Source organism: Pieris napi, chromosome 2, assembly GCF_905475465.1.
Source record: "Pieris napi chromosome 2, ilPieNapi1.2, whole genome shotgun sequence".
Taxonomy (NCBI): Eukaryota; Metazoa; Arthropoda; class Insecta; order Lepidoptera; family Pieridae; genus Pieris; species Pieris napi.
In genome coordinates, this window is record NC_062235.1 from 8,246,252 (window position 1) to 8,265,332 (window position 19,081).

Consider the following 19,081-nt stretch of genomic DNA (forward strand, 5'->3'; position numbering starts at 1 on the left):
TGTAGGGTTATATAAATAATTGTTTACTTTCGAAACTAATGGTAACTGAGAATTACGAAATTGACGAGTTCCTCTATTTTGTCAAGATGAAGGAAAATTTTCAATTGTATTAAAATAACTAATAGTACCATTATGGAATAGCCCCCACCAGTTAAGTTAATTTGCCTTTTTACGGACCTCGTTCACGTTTACACAATAAAGATGCAGGTATAAATAAATATATTTATTTCAATAAATATTTATTATCTAACAACTGGAAGAGTTTAGACAAATTTGGTAAAATTATGCAATGCTTGCGCTCAAGGTTGTCGCAGTATGGAAGCGCACGGTAGTTGACACGAGACGTTCGCTATTGAGCGAGTAATACGCGAAAGGCTCAGTTATGTGTCCTAAGTGGTAATCACAAATCGCAATTTATTGCTGTCATCAGTTATTTGATTTTAGCTATAAACTTGGTTTTGTAGGTTTTGTATTGGTAATACAAATATAGGAACTGGTTAGCAACCGCCTTAAGGATGTCGGGTCTGTCACGTGGTCTCAGCGTTAGGGCTGTCACAAGTCGTCTCGCGTAGGGTTGTCACGTAGCAACATACTCGTGCGCTTGGGCTGTCTTCATTTATTCGTTGTCGGCGCGCATTCCGCGCACTTCTCCTTCACGACGAAGCCTCTCTAGCTCCTCCTTAGTGCGGTCCTCAATGGCGCGGATGTCAGCCATTGTCATACCGTACCAGTCGTCCATAGAACAGAAGACTTGTCTGTAATTAAATATAAATACCAATGTAGGGCAAGTTGATTTAAAAAATGTCTATTTAATTGTTATAGGACGGTCGAGTATTAGCGCGCATATGACTTTACAGAGATTTACTATGGTATATTAATGAATTAAGTTAAGTATAAGCAAGTTATAAGTTTGATTTATGCAGTTTTACTTAATATTAAAATTATAGTATAATTTTTGCAATAATTATTGGCTTGGCTATAAAGATTAGTTAAGTTTTCTCTAAAATCATACCAAAAATAATAGAAGCTAGACTTAGCGAAGTTAGAGAAGGACAAAGGATAAACTTGGCTATGCCGTCACTCAGTTAAACCGTCTTCAAGTTTCTTACAACGGTTCTGAATTGAACAGCCATAGTCTTATTTAATAAATAATAATCCAGTGACGCTGCAACCCTTTAGTCCTGCAACCCCAAGACCTATAGTCTATGTATGGCCTCACATTGTATCAGTTTGTTTGAAATTTTTTACAAGATCAGCTTTCTGTGCCTGACACACACTGTCGATTTTTTTAGTCTAAGACATTCCTCACAATATATTCTTTCACCGTACGAGCGAGTGTTAAAAGCGCACATCAACTAAAAGTCCATTGGTGCACAGCCGGGGACCAAATCTACGACCTCAGGGATGAGAGTTGCGCTCTGAAGCCACTAGGCCAGCACCGCTCATTAAAAATATATATTTAAAATAAATTATATCTCGTTTGAAAACTTCACAAAAACTTTCATTTCACTTCAATTGTAATAACTATTATTTTTATAAATTCAGTATTTTTATTGTTAGCGTAGGTTATTAAAAATATATTACCTGTGGAAGATAGTGAATAACCGTCGCTCAGATTTCTGGATCACATTCTCAACTTTGCTCTGAAAATAAAAACAGTTTTATTTTATTGCCTAATTCCAATGGTAACGTATTACATCCGCCAAGAACACTATAAACTGTATTCAAGCCGTCAAGTCACGTATATGAGGCCTTATATATCTAAATTTATTTTTATATACATGTGTCTTTACTAAGACATCATGGAACATTACAATCTAGCCTAACATAAGACTAATAAGTAATTTAAGTCTAACCTAGTTCACTAATAAGGATTTTTACATAAGAAAGTGTAAATACTACTATATATCTAAGATAATAATAAATTTTACATAAATATATAATAATAATCTGTTTAGAGAGTATTTATAAATAAATAAAAAAATTAAATATTATTTAATTTTTTTGAAAAACATTTATAAATAAATCATATTAAAGTTAAATACCTGGAGTCCGAACCACTTAAACTCAGCGGTGACCAGTTTATAGCAAGTCATGACTGGCTTGACCTCATTCTTCCAGTTTGCCGCGACCAATGGACCCCGTCCAGTCTTTGTAGACTTAAACTTCGTGGGGTCGGTCTCAGCCTTGTAGTCCGCAGGGGACATTGGGTCGTTGGCAATGTCTATGTTGACTACTTCGCGCGTCTTAAGCTTTTCTGGCGGCAGTTCGTGCACCTGTAAATTATTGAATCTTTTTATTAATTAATTTTTATGTATGTGCACTCATCAATCAATTTACAAAAATCTCTATTTCTTTGTTTTTAACAAGTGGCATCTATATTCTTTTAAATGTTGAGTTTTGTCTATACTGATACAAATAAGTATTTTATTCATCAAACTTATTTCATTAAAATCAAGCTATGCTATGCAAGGTTTTAAAAACTTTAAATAATAATTATTCACATACAGACGAATAAATACTAATTTATTAATTGATTAAATTGTTGTGTATAAATGTGTCTTATAAAAACCAACAACATTGCGAAGGTTATATTTCTTTTAAACATGTTTTACGTCAAAACTGTTGTAAAAACTGAATACTAAATAATTTTTATTCATAAGGAACGACATTGAACAAAAGTTGGCCGTCAGAAATCTGGATATTAACTCTTAATTTTTCGGGCTTATGTATGATGACCGTAACTATTTTTCTTCTACATTCTCTTCTATAACAAAATTTTACGAAAACTTTTTCTTATAGGTTTATTTCACATTAGAATACTATGTGTTTGTGCCGCTAGTAACCTTCGAACAGTGTTTCAAGGCAATTAGTTTCATTACTATGTTACGTAATTGAATTATTCCTTATGACACAACTGTTTCTTGCACTTAAACGAAGCATTTTATTTAAGACCCGTATTCATAGTTAATCACATATAAATTTTCAAAGCAATTACACTGACCGCTTTTGAAACTGAGTTAGACGTGGACTCACACACGAAGAGTGTCGTCTTCTTCGATTGGCTGTGGTATCGGATTTTTATTTCTTTAAATACAACCTTAGTACAGACGTTAATACTTATTCAGGTCCATCAAGACATTTTTAAATTCACAATTAAATTATTGAATTCAAGACATGATTTCAAATTTCAAAGAAATACCGCCCGTTCCTACCGTTAACAGTACCAAAGTTATAAAACAACAAAGTTTATTTATGAACTTTCGTATATAATATTGCCATCGCGCTTCTAAAAGAGAAAAACTCACTACGGGAAGCGTTTTATAGGAATTTTATGCCTAACAAAGCCATCTGTGATGCCATAAAACTGTGGTACAGAGGAAATTGTTATTGTATAATTGTAGGCGTCCTTATTTAACGCTATACGCCCCGTGCGTATATTGTTTCGGTCGTTAGCCCATTCAACTCTAGAGACATAGATTATATGAAAACTTATACCACATATCAGCTAAATATAAGCCTAAATTCTTACTGCAATATCGTCACTAGTGTGCATACTCGGCTCTTTTACTGAACGTTTCAAAAATGCAGCATGAGTAGTGGCAGTGCGAGTGACCTATATAGATACGCTACACATCCCAATCAGAAAAGGCTAAGTGTAAATGTGTCATTAACTTAAATTTCCCGTAAATCAATGTTTCGGAACAGTACAATACATCAGTGGCGCTACAACCTTTTTAGGTCTGGGCTTCAGGTTTCTGTATCTGTTTCATGAATAGGCAAGTAGGTGATCAGCCTCCTGTGCTTGACACAAGCCGTCGACTTTTTGGGTCTAAGGCAAGCCGGTTTCCTCATGATGTTTTCCTTCACCGCTCGGCCGAATATTAAATGCGCACTTAGAAAGCCGGTGGTCGTACCTCTGGGATGAGATTCGCATGCTGAAGCCACTAAGCCAACAATGCTCACTGAACAGTATACATAAAAAACACTTTGTCTAATGTCTGAGAAATTGTGAATACATATCATAATCAAAAATAGCACCGTACAGATTGAGACAAATACTTAAAGCCACTTGACCTATGCATTTTTGGGTTAATATGCTCCTAATATTCTCAATTCAGTTCATTGCAGAGTCAACAGTAATGATATACGTCTGGGTATTTAATAAATCTCAATCACTCTATACAAGGTACCTACATAAGAAATAAATTATAAGCTTTTCATTGCGATATAATAATTTAAATGGGGCATGATATTAATAAAATGCAACGTAGTCAATTTGAGAATAAACGGTACATTAATTCACTAAGGCATTCCTACAGTAGCGTATTGTGGAATTTTCAGTTTTCTAGTCTTTAACTGCAAGAGACCACAGACAAATAGTTGGCAGATGCGACCTTGTTTTGCGTTCTAAAAGATTAATGATAGTAATCCAATGTCAACAACTTTTTATGGGTCTTGGCCTCAGGCTGCATCTGTTTCTTTTAGAATCTTAAGCCTGACATTCGTCGTCAATTTGCAGGTCAAAATCATTTATTTATAGTGTCAAGTTCCTATGTGTTGCAATTTCTTTCTATTGCTTCATTTGAACAAAAACTCCATACTAGAGTCGTTTCAGTCAGGATATCGTTCTGGATAAAGCACGACCATGGCATTAGTAGTCCTTGATAACATTCGTCAATGAATGAATAGAAATCCGTGGTTTCGTGGGTTCAAAGGGTTTTTAACTCCGTGAACTTCTATTCTACATATATATCTTCCTATATCTACAAAATGTTTGCTTACTGCTTTATTTTTTCTGTCTCTCTAAAACACTTTCCTACCTCAAAAATTTCAACTTTTTCGTTAGAATTATACTTGAAGCATTAATCACAAATTTCGGTAGCCAATTTTTGACTGCTTTAAATCTATGGAATTTACTTCCTAAGTCCGTTCACTTCACATCTTCAAAATCAGCTTTTAAAAGTCATAGGAGAATAAGAGATGATAAGTACTACATGTCTGTTCAATTAATATGAATGTCTGTCATAATTAATATCGAGACTTGTTTAACTTTGTTTTTTTTATCGAAAGAAAAAAAAAAATGCTCGAATGAGATAGTTTAATAGTAATTTAATAAGTTCATTTAAAATGCAACACGTGCAATGATATATAAAAAAAATTAAGGAACATGAGTGATAAGAGCTGATTAATTTAAGTAACCATTTATATACGTACTATTATCTCATCGTACTTGGCCTTGTAATTGACGCATAGGTCTCGGTCAAGACACGCTTCAAACGATTATTTCCACAATTTAATTCAATATTTTACATACGTAATCATCAGAAAATTGAAAAATATTATCGAGAGACTAAAAGAAAAAGAGAAAGCTTTATATACAAATCATGGAGTTGAGGTTAATTCCACTGTCCCGTGGGATCAAAGATTTTGTATGACAGTTTTTCTAATGCTTGCTTTATACTTAGATCTGCATACAGTTTATCATATATTAATCGAATCTAAAACTAGTATTTATCTTACTTAGATCAGTCGTTAACTAAGCGTACGTGTAATTTCAGTTGCGTTTCAACGTTCTTTTGTTTATTTCGTTTCGTAGATTTTTAGGTAGACATTGTTTTATTAATTTGTTAAGTGCTCATTACTGTTCGTGTCCCAACGAAACTATATGTTTTTCTAGTACAGACGGCTTAAATAAATGATAAATTAAACGTACGCAAAAAATCTATGTGCTATGCGTACAAACAATGATTTAATATACTGCAGATTGTGATACGTAACGTAATCTAAATTACAAAATTTTACAAGGAATTATTTGTGTAGCAATATAAAATTATATTACAGTATTTTTTACTGTTTTACGGAAATTACACAAATAATAGGTTGGTTGGTGTGGCCGACTTAATTGTTTTGAAACTTATTATATTTCAATTTTCACGCTACAATGCCTCATTAGGATGACAAATATGTTTATTATTAGCACCAAATGTTGCTCGATTAATAATAAACTTTTATTCATTTTAAACGTCGATAAAACTGAGACCAAAAGGATTAAAGATCGTTAAAATTAAATCCTTGGCTGGTTCTAATATAAATGTATGTTTAATGTTGTAGACAATATTTAACAGTTGTATACACACACATACATGGCAAATCATAATTACTGTGTATATAGAAAAAATAACATTCGCAGCAATTGCTTTTAATTAATATATGAATACGATTTTTGTACATATAGCATTAATCTATAAATGCATGCAATGCAAAAGTAGGTACTATTGTCAAACGCGGTTTGTCACTTCATGGGGTATTTAAATTATAGTAAGGCGAACTATTTTTTAATAGACCTAGGTACGATTTAGAGTCAGCGATAAGAGACGGAAACCCATTCGATATCAACAATTTCTTTGAAACCCATTCGCTATCTGACTTACAACAAACTCAAATCGCAATCTATACAATAATATTAACGATTTTAAATCAATTTTCCTTGATTCAGCAAATTTTATAAGCTTGTCATTCTGCTAAAATCTAAATCACCTTGAAATTTACATTGGTGCACACCAGCAAAATTTCATTTCGAAATGTCTAATAATGTGCTGAATGTAATTTTAATGTTCCCATGGTATTCCTTATTAACTTACGAAGGTAAATTGTCAGTAAATGATTAATTATTAAACAATTGACGTGTACTATTTTCCACTAAAAACTTGAACGAATAGGAAATTAGTTATTAAAATTTGTAAAGAATCAATTAGAACAAGTAGTTTCATATAAATACTGAAATTGTAACGGTAATAATTAAATGCAAATTGTTACTTACGTTATATTGGTCACCCGCGTCTGGTAAATGCAAAGACTCTATGCAGATAACGAAGTTCTCTTTCATATAGCCGGGATTCTGAAAATAATATTAAAATTAGATAATTCTTGGTCCACAGTACAAATAAGTAGAGTTCTGGGAGTCAGAAAATTAAAAAGAGAAAGAGAAAGGAAAGACGAAACGACGGCAGTTCTCTCTAATTCAGTGATGCCAACTCCTACAGAATATTCCCCCTAGAATCGACTTCAAATGCCTCTTAATATCGATCAAAACCCCCAAAAAGTTTTTGCTTTACCCTTGGTATGAGAGGTAATTTACTAATATGGAACAAAAATACATCAAGTAGTATAAAATTTATATCTAGGAGTATTACAGCTTTTTTATATTTCAGTTATAGCCACGCTTGGTGTCCATTTTGGTTGGGTTCAAGACGTAATATAAATTGTATAGAATCGTGTATTAAAGATTATTTTTTGTATTCGTATATAAAGAATTTTGAAAACTTGAACGAAGTACCTCCCTAAATCGACATCTTAATTCCCCCTAAATTTGGGGAGCAAACTACCGTCATCATCATCACCCACTATATAATACGTAATTTTTAAGCAAATCGTTTTTAAGCAAAATTCAGTCCATCAAAACATTACCGTTAAAACAGTCCGACAGTATGGGTAGGCATTCCAGGCCTCTTCATGAACTTCGAGGGAACCTTTTGGAGCCAGCAATCTGATGAAGGCCGGCACTTTGGACGCCAAATGGTAGATCTTGTAAGTGTACTGCCCCGATGAGTATTTACCCCCTAGAAAATACAATACCGTTTAAAATTATGAAATAATACGTTTTAACGACGACGTATGAAAAAACGAACCGCAATTTTAACCATTATAAAATTAAATAGTAAAATGCTATGTGTTAATGTCTTCAGAATTTTGATCAAATTCCCACCTATTACAGCACTAGATGGGGCTTGCCATAGCTTTAAATGAACATAGATTACCATACAATTATTGTTTATCATTATTAAGAAGCTCTCTTATTATTAAGGAAATATATTCAAGTGTTATATAAATATTATAAACCTATGCGGTATTCGTACGCGTCTCAAGACATGATAAACCTTTAGCTCCATGCCTATAATTTATTTTTTTATATGTATTAATTTACATAAATTGAGAAATCAATAAAGGATTATAGTTTTTTATTAATTTACGTCATATCAACTACTCACTTTATTAATTGGACCTGAAATTGTGTATTTGAAAATAGCATATTATAGTCGCTGTAGAATGATAACTTCGTATGTCCAGAGAACCAAATATTACAGGAGACGAAAAAATGCTTAATTTCGACAATGTTCGTGAAAATATTATTGTGTTTTTGTTCATAGTTTTAGATGAAAACTAATCTCATGTAATATCATTTAACTGGTATAACTTCATGATTATACCAGTTAAATGACATAAGAGTCTAAGACTAAAAAATACATATATAGTTTTTTGACATACGAGGTTATCATACTACAGTGACGTTATGAAATTTGAAATCATTCAATTATAAGGCAAACGTTTTGAACGGTTAAAACAATAAATGTCTAGGAAGCGATAAAGGATTTTGTTCAACACCTAACCAAACATGACCGCAGTTGTGTAAACGCAAATTATAGTGACGCCATCACTCATGTTATCATGCTAAAATTGATTAAAGAATCTTAGTTTGATTGTTACCTTCCTTATACGTTCAATAAACATACATAGCCCTACGGTTTCGTCTGGGAGGCTTTTTAGGTACGTGTTATTAGTAACTACAGCTTTACCATGTCTTTGAGTATATTTAAAAAATGTATACCAAACTAGCTGTAACATTTTTCATACAAATATTTGACGCAGACGTTTTCACTCACGGACCTGCCCTGCGATTCTGTAACTCACTTCACGAACTCACACAGCGGTTTTCGCATCGGCGGTCTCTCTCCAATCAGTCGTGAAGCAGTCATTTTATGATTTGGCATTCTGAAAAGGTGGGAGCTTGTACTTTATTGTTTATCCGAAAACCGCTGTGTGAGTTCGTGAAGTGAGTTACAGAATCGCAGGGCTGTACGTGTACCGAGTGCCATTAAAATATATATAAATCCAGTTCCATATTCAAATATTATGTTATAACTGTAGCTAAGTTCATTGTATAATCTAAATTGCATTATTCCAGTACTTATTTTAGTTTTTTATTAATAAAGGAAATTTTCAATAAATTATAGAAAATATAAATTTAACCTTCAAGGTTGCGTTTAAGTATACTGAGTGAAAAAATGTCAATAACAAAAGTAAAGTAGATAATTACCAGGCCCGATATACTATAATAACGTATAAGGCACGTAATTATAACGTACGGAAACCATAGTTCGTGCTGAAGAAAAATCTGAAATCTTCCCTAAGGCACAAAAAAAGTAAATGCGTTAATATTGGTTAGGATAAATTATTTAGGATTGTCACAGTTTTTAATGACAGTAGTTAATTGCGGCCTTGGTTTCATAATAAATATTCTTTACTTATGTAAAACATAAAGATAATTTGTACAGGTTTAATTACATTTTTTTTCTATACATATGACATGTAACAAGACTCTAACATGCAACCTACGAAGAAAATTTAGTTTCCAGATCTTAAGTTTTTTTAAAGGCAAACGAGCCGGCGGGTCATAAAGTGATTACCGCCGCCCATGCACACCTGCAACACCGGAGTTTAGCGGGTGAGTTACCGACTTTTCGGGGGATGGTAGGTACGCTCTTTTCTTGTCGTATTGGTGTGACAGACAGTACCACAAAGAGGTGGTGCGCGGCAGAAAGTGCCTTAAAAAGCGCTGAGTTGTGGAACGCTAGACGTCGAAATGGAAAGGATGGAATTTAATAGCTAAGTTTAATTCAGGTTCCAATTGAGGCCTAACAAATTCATTATCGTACAATAAGAGTGACTCCTGGGCCGGAACCATGTAACTCCCAATAGCGACTTAAGCGCTACAGACATTTTGACAACTATAACGAAATTACATACCGAAATACCATATACGATGGGATTCAACAATTACCTATACATGAAGGTTACTACTCTATCGACGCATTCTAAAGTTAGAAGTGTTGCTAAGCTCGCTCTCATCAAACCTTTAACATTTGAAATTATTCTTATTTCAATGGGTCTAATTACTGTTGTATTAATATTTTATATCAAATATATATTATCTACTGTATAATTTAAATCAAAATACAATGTCGTGTTTATAGCATCAAGTAATTAAATCGTAATTCCAATTGTATTTTCTTCTCTAATTACAGCTTTGTACATCTACCGATTACTACTGTATGTTATGAAAATTTTACCATCATCCACACAAGGAGGACAAGTGGAGCAGGATTCAGTTTCAAAGGCTTTAACTTCTACAGTCTTTGAGCTGGTTGCCTTGCCTTCTGTATTCACTAGAAAGTCGCTGATATTAGTTTTGCGTGTTACTATATTGACTTACGCTGTAAATTCAACAGCTATTCCGAATTTCAGTATTCCGTGCTCGCAAGCCACCATCAGCTGATGTTGAAAGAACTAGATAGTTTTAAAGTCAAAATTGGAGTGAATAGTCACATGGTGTCTTATTATTTTTATTTTTAAGCAATTTTCTAATTTAAGATATATATATATTTTATCATATCTATGATAATTATTTAGTACTAGTAAAACTTTACCGGTTACTGATAATAATAATTTGCAATAAAGACAATGATATGACATATCATATTATTATAAAGTAATTTTTGATACAACATACATTTACGATAAGACGACGATAAGTATGATAAGAACTACATTTTTTTTATTACTTATATTGCTTTGCTCATAGAGTAATTTGTTTGCAAATATGGGTCGAAAGTCGAAATTTTTATTTTTTAATATTTTTATTTATTAAAAGCTATAAGCTTATATATATATCCAGTGATTATATTTTATAGATAACAAGACACTTAAATACAATATAAGTACAATTTCTTATTTCAGAAAAAAAAATAATTCCCCTGTGAAAGGTCGCAGATTTTGTTTCGAATGTGCTTCAATTCCCTTCAGGATTTCACCAAGCAATGTCATTAGACCAAATCATAATTAAAGTTAGTATACATCGTTTTATTTACAGCTTTGGCAACCAAGTAATACGTTATTGTTTTGTATTATTATTACACTGCTGACTTAAGTACATTACTTGAATCCTGAAATCAGCATTTTTTTATTTAGGCAACTGAAAACATTTTAAGTGTTACACAAAAAATATTTTTGGAGTTAAAAATAATTATGATGAGGTAGAACATAATAAAATAATATGAGGAAATATTTATCAAGGTAAGCAATAATTAATAGCGAATTATGACGCACTTTATAATTTTGTAATATTCAAATAACCTAAAAAAATCAACCTTCAAATAAAATTCATAATATACTATGTACCAACGAGCAAACATCCGAAAGTGCCTGCATAAAAATAGTATTAATTTTTAAAATTTCGAAGCATAAATTCTTCAAATAAAAGAGTTAGATTTTTTTAATCTAAAACGTTTCAAAATTGTAATTACGTAAAAAACATCTTCAAGTATGCGTTTGGGGATCATATCTTTGTGTTACAAACCTTGAAAAACATGTTACTTACCAAGCAAGGGGTAGTCTTTGAATGGTTCATTCTTAATTACTTCTATGCCTTCGCCTCCACCGGTTTCGTTTTTTGATACCTCAGCTACGCAGAATAGCTGAGCCACTTGATACTGTAGAAAAAAATAAGTAAGCGTTATGATGTCTGCGTAACCACAGTATAGCTGAATAAAAAAATAAGAATAATATGGATAAAAAAAGTTTATAACAGTTTTTTATGTACGTGATTGTAAAGAGCTATGTAATTTATTATTTTTCGAACTTCTGTTACCAAGTCTGTAAGTTTTTAGGATCGAATATTTGCGTTCATACAAAAGTATTTTGAATAATTTTACAGAATAGCAAAAGTATTCATTAGTGATGAATCCTACTGTTGCCTAGAAACGCCTAGCATCTATTTAGCTATGGCGTCGCTAATCATAATTAAGTTATTTTCTATAAGAAACTATCTATAAATGTTTACTATTGTTAAGTAAAAATTGCTATTCCTGTTCTACAACAAAAAGGGCAATCGTAACTGCTAAAAATCGTATAATATTTTTCTATAGAAAGCGCCTTGGTGAAAAACGTTGGCGTAAAATTAGTTGTTGCTTTTTTAGCATAAAACGCAACTGTGTCTTGTGGATGAAAATATTTTGTAAACACTTAAACATAATATATATATATATTTATATTAATTAATATAATTTATAATTCATATTCATAATGTATATATTAAAAGATGTTAAGAATACCGTGGACCGCTAAAGACACCAATGCATCGATCCTTACCCACCCATATTAAAACCCGTTTTCAGCCATATGCCGACAACGCATCATTTCGTACTTTGGTTACACAATGCGTAGGGGCGGCGACAACCTAGAGAAGCTCATCATGATTGGCAACACCGAAAGCAAAGGACTGCGTGAACGTTCGCCAACATTGACTGTTCAAGTGAAAGACTCGTCGTCCTTTTACAATTGTGTATCAAAAATTATACACAGTTGTAAAAGAAACGCAAGACTGAAATTGGCGAAGGAAAATTATTCGCGCCAGAACTACATCAGACATGAGCTACCGACCCAGAAAGAGATATCAACACAATTTTAAGTTGGTAACGGTCGGCAGTGACGAATCCATGGTCATCATATCCATACATTAGGTATATAATATTGAGATGACAAAACAAGTTTCAAGCATGTTATGTTAAATGTATAATGTTAATTAAAAATATTTTTTTATATAATTATTTTTTCGATTACTTCTTACACTAAACTTTATATCGTCACATAAATTATGTATACTGAACTTTAGACCAGAGACTTTCCATTAAATCTCAGAGCATATATTACGACTTCTCTGAATTTTAAGTTACGTATTTTTTTAGTAATTGCAGTATTATATTTTTTTTTTAATTCCGTTAGTTATTGATTTCATAATAATACATACTAATATAAAGATTTGAGAAGAGGTGCTGGCGACAAATGCTCAGAATACCGTCGATTACGAAGCGCACCAATACATCGACCTCACCCAACTCCGCATACAGACTCGCCTGTCTAGTATATCTATATATTTATTTTCGGCCATACAATGCGCAGAGGCGATAACTTGGAGAAACTGATCGTGGTTGGTAACACAGAAGGCAAAAGATCACGTGTCCGTTCACCAACCAGATGGACCGATCAAGTGAAAGACTCATCGTCTTCAAAACTGTACGTTCACTGTCTGTCATAAGAGACGCGCTGGACCGAAACCAGTGGAAGCAGAAATCTGAAACGGCTGGACCGATTTTTATCAAATTTTATATGCATATTCAGTACGTCTGAGAATCGGCAACTATCTATTTTTCGTACCCTAACATTTTATTTTTAATTTTTGGACGAAATTTTAATTTTTTTTATGATACATCAAACAAAAATACATACAACCCTTAATTTTCAACCTAATACAATATTTAATAATCAAATCACTTTTTACATTGAGAATACATTTAAATTTAATCAGAGAAGCACCATTTACGCGTCTTGCGCACCCTAATATATTGCTTGTGAGACGGCTATATTTAATTGCACCCTGGCTAAATTCACAAGAATTGCATTATTTATAATAAGATATAAAAAGGTTTAGGTTTTAAGTTTTGTTTATATTGTGTTTAGTTTAATTTTTATACTAATAACTTTCTATTGTATTAGTATTAAGTTCCTGTAAAAATAGGAAATATGGAAAATAAAATAAATAAATTTTAAAGCACACGTCCTACGACTAGACCAGTGCAGATAGCCTTTAAAATAAATAAAAAGTGAAAAAAATTACAGTAGGATGAAACCCATTAGAAAAGCAGGGGAATATGATCAAAATGAAAGGAAAAATAAATTACGGTCGATCTGAGGTCGGGAAGGGGAAGGGGGGGAGTTTTAAGGGTAAAAAACGGTTTATCTCGATTTCCGGCAAAACTACAAGTCCTATCGAAGAAAGTTAAATGGCAAAGTTGGAGGTAATAAAAAGATCTAAAACTTTTGTATTCACACATTTTTCACATAACCTCAAAATTTATGTGAAAAATTCAAAAAACCAAGTTTTTGGTTTTTTTTTATTTTTAACAAAAAAATTTTTTTTTTACGAAATTTGGTGAAAACTTACCTTTCTATGTCCCAAATACACTGTAATTTATTTGATTAAAAATATTTATTTGTTCACCTTATTTTGAATTAATATCGAAAAAACACCCTAATTTTCAATCGAAAATTCTGACGTCAAAATTTCAGCTTTTTTCAAAAAGTTGGTGTGTTTTCAGTTCGTTGAAATCTCTACTTTCCTATGGTAAAAAAATATATATATATTACCATAGTAAATCTTCTCAGAAAACGCAAAAAATCGTATGCAGTAACGCCCAGACCTGTCATCCCCTTCCCTACTTCTCTATGAATCTTCTTTAAATTATAATTAGATGCCTATTTATTACTATTTTAAGATAACTTATATATACCTGAGTGACTTAAAAAAAAAAATTAGCCTTTAGATGGGCTAAAATTTTCGTATTTCATAGAGAAGTAAGGAAGGGGATGACAGGTCTGGGCGTTACTGCATACGATTTTTTGCGTTTTCTGAGAAGATTTACTATGGTAATATATATATATTTTTTTACCATAGGAAAGTAGAGATTTCAAAGAACTGAAAGCACACCAACTTTTTGAAAAAAGCTGAAATTTTGACGTCAGAATTTTCGATTGAAAATTAGGGTGTTTTTTCGATATTAATTCAAAATAAGGTGAACAAATAAATATTTTTAATCAAATAAATTACAGTGTATTTGGGACATAAAAAATGTAAGTTTTCACCAAATTTCGTTAAAAAAAATATATTTTTGTTAAAGATAAAAATAAAAAACCAAAAACTTGGTTTTTTGGATTTTTCACATAAATTTTGAGGTTATGTGAAAAATGTGTGAATACAAAAGTTTTAGATCTTTTTATTACCTCCAACTTTGCCATTTAACTTTCTTCAATAGGACTTGTAGTTTTGCCGGAAATCGAGATAAACCGTTTTTTACCCTTAAAACTCCCCCCCTTCCCCTTCCCGACCTCAGATCGACCGTAATTTATTTTTCCTTTAATTTTGATCATATTCCCCTGCTTTTCTAATGGGTTTCATCCTACTGTAATTTTTTTAGGTTTCAAAAATTATCGGCACTGGTCTAGACTCGTAATATAATACTTAGAAATGACAGGGGAAGGGGTAATAAGGAAATATTAGGGCTAGGTCTGTATTACGTCCAAAGTGTAAGAAACAGAATAGAACTTATGTTGCTTACCAAATAGGTTTTACATAAGAGAAATTTTTTTAAATAACTTATTTAACTTCTTTTTACTGTACTAACATTGAGTCTTGGATATGCATACAACTACATAAAAATCAAAACTTTACCTCTAAACTTTACCATTAAGCGACTACGTATTCATTTAATGATTTATTTTCTCAGAAAAAGCTTCTGCTACATCTTAGCTTAGAAGTCAGGTTTATCGTCAACAATTTACAAAAATTGCTTAATTATATTTGAATGTGGGTCATATCATTCGCGGAGCTTACAACCTTGACCGAGTGTTGCAGTAGCCTACTCCGCGACTATGAGACTCAACTTTGTCAATAGACAATTTTGAAGTCGCGTCTAATCAAAGCATCACTTTACTGAACTACTTCTTAATTGTCAAAGAATGCAGAGGATAGACAATACTCAGTATTTTTTAAAAGAATCAACCTGTATTGTGCATATTTTATAATCATAATTAAAATTGCTTCTGATCTATTTTGTGATTAAATCAGGAAAATCTTAATTACCTTAGAGACAATACTAGACGAATTAAGTTTAAAAATTCGTTAAGAACTTTATATTTCTCCTATTCTTGTCAATACATTATATACTATATTATTATGTAAATTTCTTTTGCACTTGATAAATCATGGTTACTATTTTAAGAAGAATCAAAATATTAAATAATTAAGTGGCTGCTTCTCGTGGAGAGTTTAGATTAGTACCTGCGTAGTGCGTAATAGTTCATGTAAAAAAAAAATTTTTGGTTTACTGCAGGGATTTGTGATAACCAAATAACTAGAGACCCTCATGCCCAAAGTGTAAAATAGCTTAACAAACTACAATGTTAATTAACTTTACATGAATAAAAAATCAAGATATGCAAAAACTTCCATGTAGGCCATTTAATTATGCCAATTTGTAGTCCAACAATATAGATAGTTACTAAAATAAGTTGAGAGGATACTGCACTTTAAAAAAATATTATTAGTGTATTAATTGTAAAACATTCTCATTTTACAATTTAAGCGCACATGAGAACCTGTGCTTTTTATGTTTCTTATATTTCTAAGTAAACTTAAGTCTTTTAATATTTGGATATAATTCCATATCTTATACTGATTAATTACTGTATCCCAAAATACATATTCTAAAACAGTTAAGATGTGAAAATCAATACAAGAGTACTTACATAACCAATCTAATCTTTCAAGATGTTGGCCACTAGCCCACTAGACTCTTCCACTTTTATAGAGATCCAGTACTAAGTGTCCATATGCATTCAAGTTTAAGAATATTTTTATACTTAGGTATACAAAAATAATATACTTTATATATATAAGTATTAAGCAGATTATGTCAAAGTTGTAATCTGGGTCTAATCTACATGCAAAATTAAATTGTAAAATAAGAATGGTTTACAATTATTATATTCACAATATTTTTTTATTGGTTTGTGGTGGTTTTAGCCATCAAAATAAACAGGACATAGTTAAGGTTTAATAGTTTATGTTATGTTTAAATAACATGTAATATGTATAGATATTTTATTTTATTATGAATTATTGTATAATAAATATTAAAGTATGAATTACTCAAGCTTCTTTGGAAGGTTCTACTTTTTATCCTCCTCTCACTGAATTTTTTTAAAATCAGGATGTAGTTTACTTTAGGTGACTAGCTAGAACTGCATTATCTTATCCAAACTTTAAATGTGGAATCACTGAAATGATTAATTTCTGCAAATATACATTTTTTTGTGCCACGTAAGGTGCAGGCGCAATAATAATTATGTATGAAATCAAATTGGAAAACTCTTAAACTTATTTTAATCAGAAATCTGGAAAAAACTGCTAAGCCTAAGTAATTGGTAAAAATCTTACCTCTTCAACTGTTAATGGTAGTGTAACACGACTGAAAAAGAAAGAATACTTTTAAGAACATCAGAGTTATAAGACGTTTTTTTAGTTGCTTACAATACATATGTTTAAAATGTTGTACATATTATTTGTCGAGTTTAGCCAAACGTTAAAAGACACTGTACTTATATTTTAATCTGGTTTAAGATGGTAGCCGTATAAAACAATTTTTTTCATGATATCACTTGCGAAAGCAATTCTAAATTTTTTGCTGACTGTTAAAAATCGATTTATTTTCTCAATTAGAGCATATAACCTTTACAATACTTACTATTCTTTGATAAGCATATTGATATTATACTTTTCACTTATATGCACATTAGATAATTCACTAACACCTAGAATTAACTTATCACAGTTCAACACTTGAGCGTTCGCCCTATTTTATCTTGATAAATGTAATAATTGTAAATTGTAAAACAATGAATCTTTGACCACTCAATGACTGAAAATGACAATGCGCATGCTTCAATTCAGACTTCAACCTATCGTGTTAAACGGAAATTGCGTCAACGCTAGAGATGCGTTCAAATCGATTTGTAACATTGTTAAACTATGATATATATTATGAACTATACTTGTCATTTATTCTAAAGTAGTTTTGTTTTAATTACATTACGATTAATTTATAAAGCCTAGTAAAACCTATGACAAATAATGTTGAACAAGAACTAAAGCTAAAATTTGTTATTTGATCACGGTTTCTATGATTTAGACTTTATCTCTTAATCTACTCTATCAAAATAAAACGTAATATACATATGCTTATTATGGAATATAAGGTAGAGGTTTCACTTATTCTTCGTCATTAAATTTGTATCGTTAGACATCCCTACTCATCGGCAATGAAGACAGAGGGTGAAGGCCGAGAGAAAAGGCCGGCGTAAACACCTCTCGGTACTACGGTATCAGCGATACAATACAAATTACAAAAGATATTACCCTGGGCCTTAACACGTTCACTGTCCACTTAACCACATCTGGTTCAGGAAACGTGCGCTTGAAAAGCATTAATACGCTCCTGAGCCATATGTGCGTCAGGAGACATATACAACGTCTAAAGCGAATAATTCCACTGGACGTGATCATATAGTAAAGAATAACGCCAGGACATACGAAAAAATATTAATACATATATTAATACAAATTATTTCTGAACTATTTCTTATTATGTTTGTTTTGGAAATAGCATAAACAAAACGTTTTTTGCGTGTAAATGTCGTAAAAAATACATAAATAATAATAATAAAGTATCTACACATACAAATACTTTTGAAAATCAAAAAAAGTCCTCTGAACCACATGTGTTTCATGAACGTGCAGAAGCAAAGTGTCTCCCTTCGCTCATGAACCGTGTGTGTTTCTTCAGGTAAATAAAGCCTACATCCGGTTTTTTTTAAAATTAAATTAAAGCATGTGCTACACGGTATGAAACGGCGGTTTGAAACGAAATAAAAGCGAGTTGCGCTTTTCGGCTACACGGTTTAAAACCAACAGTGTCCAAAATAACGTTGCGCTGATAAGACGTCTCCGTAGGGATGGACATTCTGCATAAAAAAATCGATTTTTTATTAATCGATTTTTTCCTAATTTTTGAATCAATTTCAAAATAAACACCCTTAATTTTTTATTTTTCATGGTTTTTTTAATTAAAAGTAAACAATTGAAATTATAAACACAAATTAACGTTTAAGAATAATCAAAATCGAAATTAACTAAATTTCGTTTTGATAGATTTTAGGTGAAATTTGATAAATGCTGAGTGTATGCCTTTTCAGTAGCACATTGCAGTATTTTTGTTGTATTTTTAATTGTATGTAGTCTTTTGCTGCTGAATAAATTTATTTTACTTTTAAGTTATAGTTTTATCATCCT

The 19,081-nt window shown here is 31.6% G+C and overlaps 1 protein-coding gene across 1 annotated transcript; it reads right to left on the reverse strand.

The window, feature by feature from the left end:
• Positions 1 to 208: 208 nt before the first annotated feature.
• Positions 209 to 17,665, reverse strand: LOC125056770 (phosphatidylinositol transfer protein alpha isoform). Its single transcript, XM_047660057.1, has 8 exons — positions 17,478 to 17,665; positions 17,171 to 17,201; positions 11,498 to 11,609; positions 7,471 to 7,622; positions 6,824 to 6,901; positions 2,046 to 2,276; positions 1,585 to 1,643; positions 209 to 755 (listed from the first exon to the last, which is right to left on the reverse strand). Exons 1-8 carry the CDS (start codon positions 17,492 to 17,494, stop codon positions 617 to 619), a joined length of 819 nt encoding a protein of 272 aa, XP_047516013.1. The 5' UTR covers positions 17,495 to 17,665; the 3' UTR covers positions 209 to 616.
• Positions 17,666 to 19,081: the final 1,416 nt, after the last annotated feature.

What these genes read in the sequence shown, in the direction of transcription:
- LOC125056770 (XM_047660057.1), bottom strand. An exon ending in TACCATTAACAGTTGAAGAG is followed by an intron (nt 11,610 to 17,170) that starts GTAAGATTTTTA and finishes TTTTTTCTACAG; the next exon opens with TATCAAGTGGCTCAGCTATT. An exon ending in CAAAGACTACCCCTTGCTTG is followed by an intron (nt 7,623 to 11,497) that starts GTAAGTAACATG and finishes TGTATTTTCTAG; the next exon opens with GGGGTAAATACTCATCGGGG.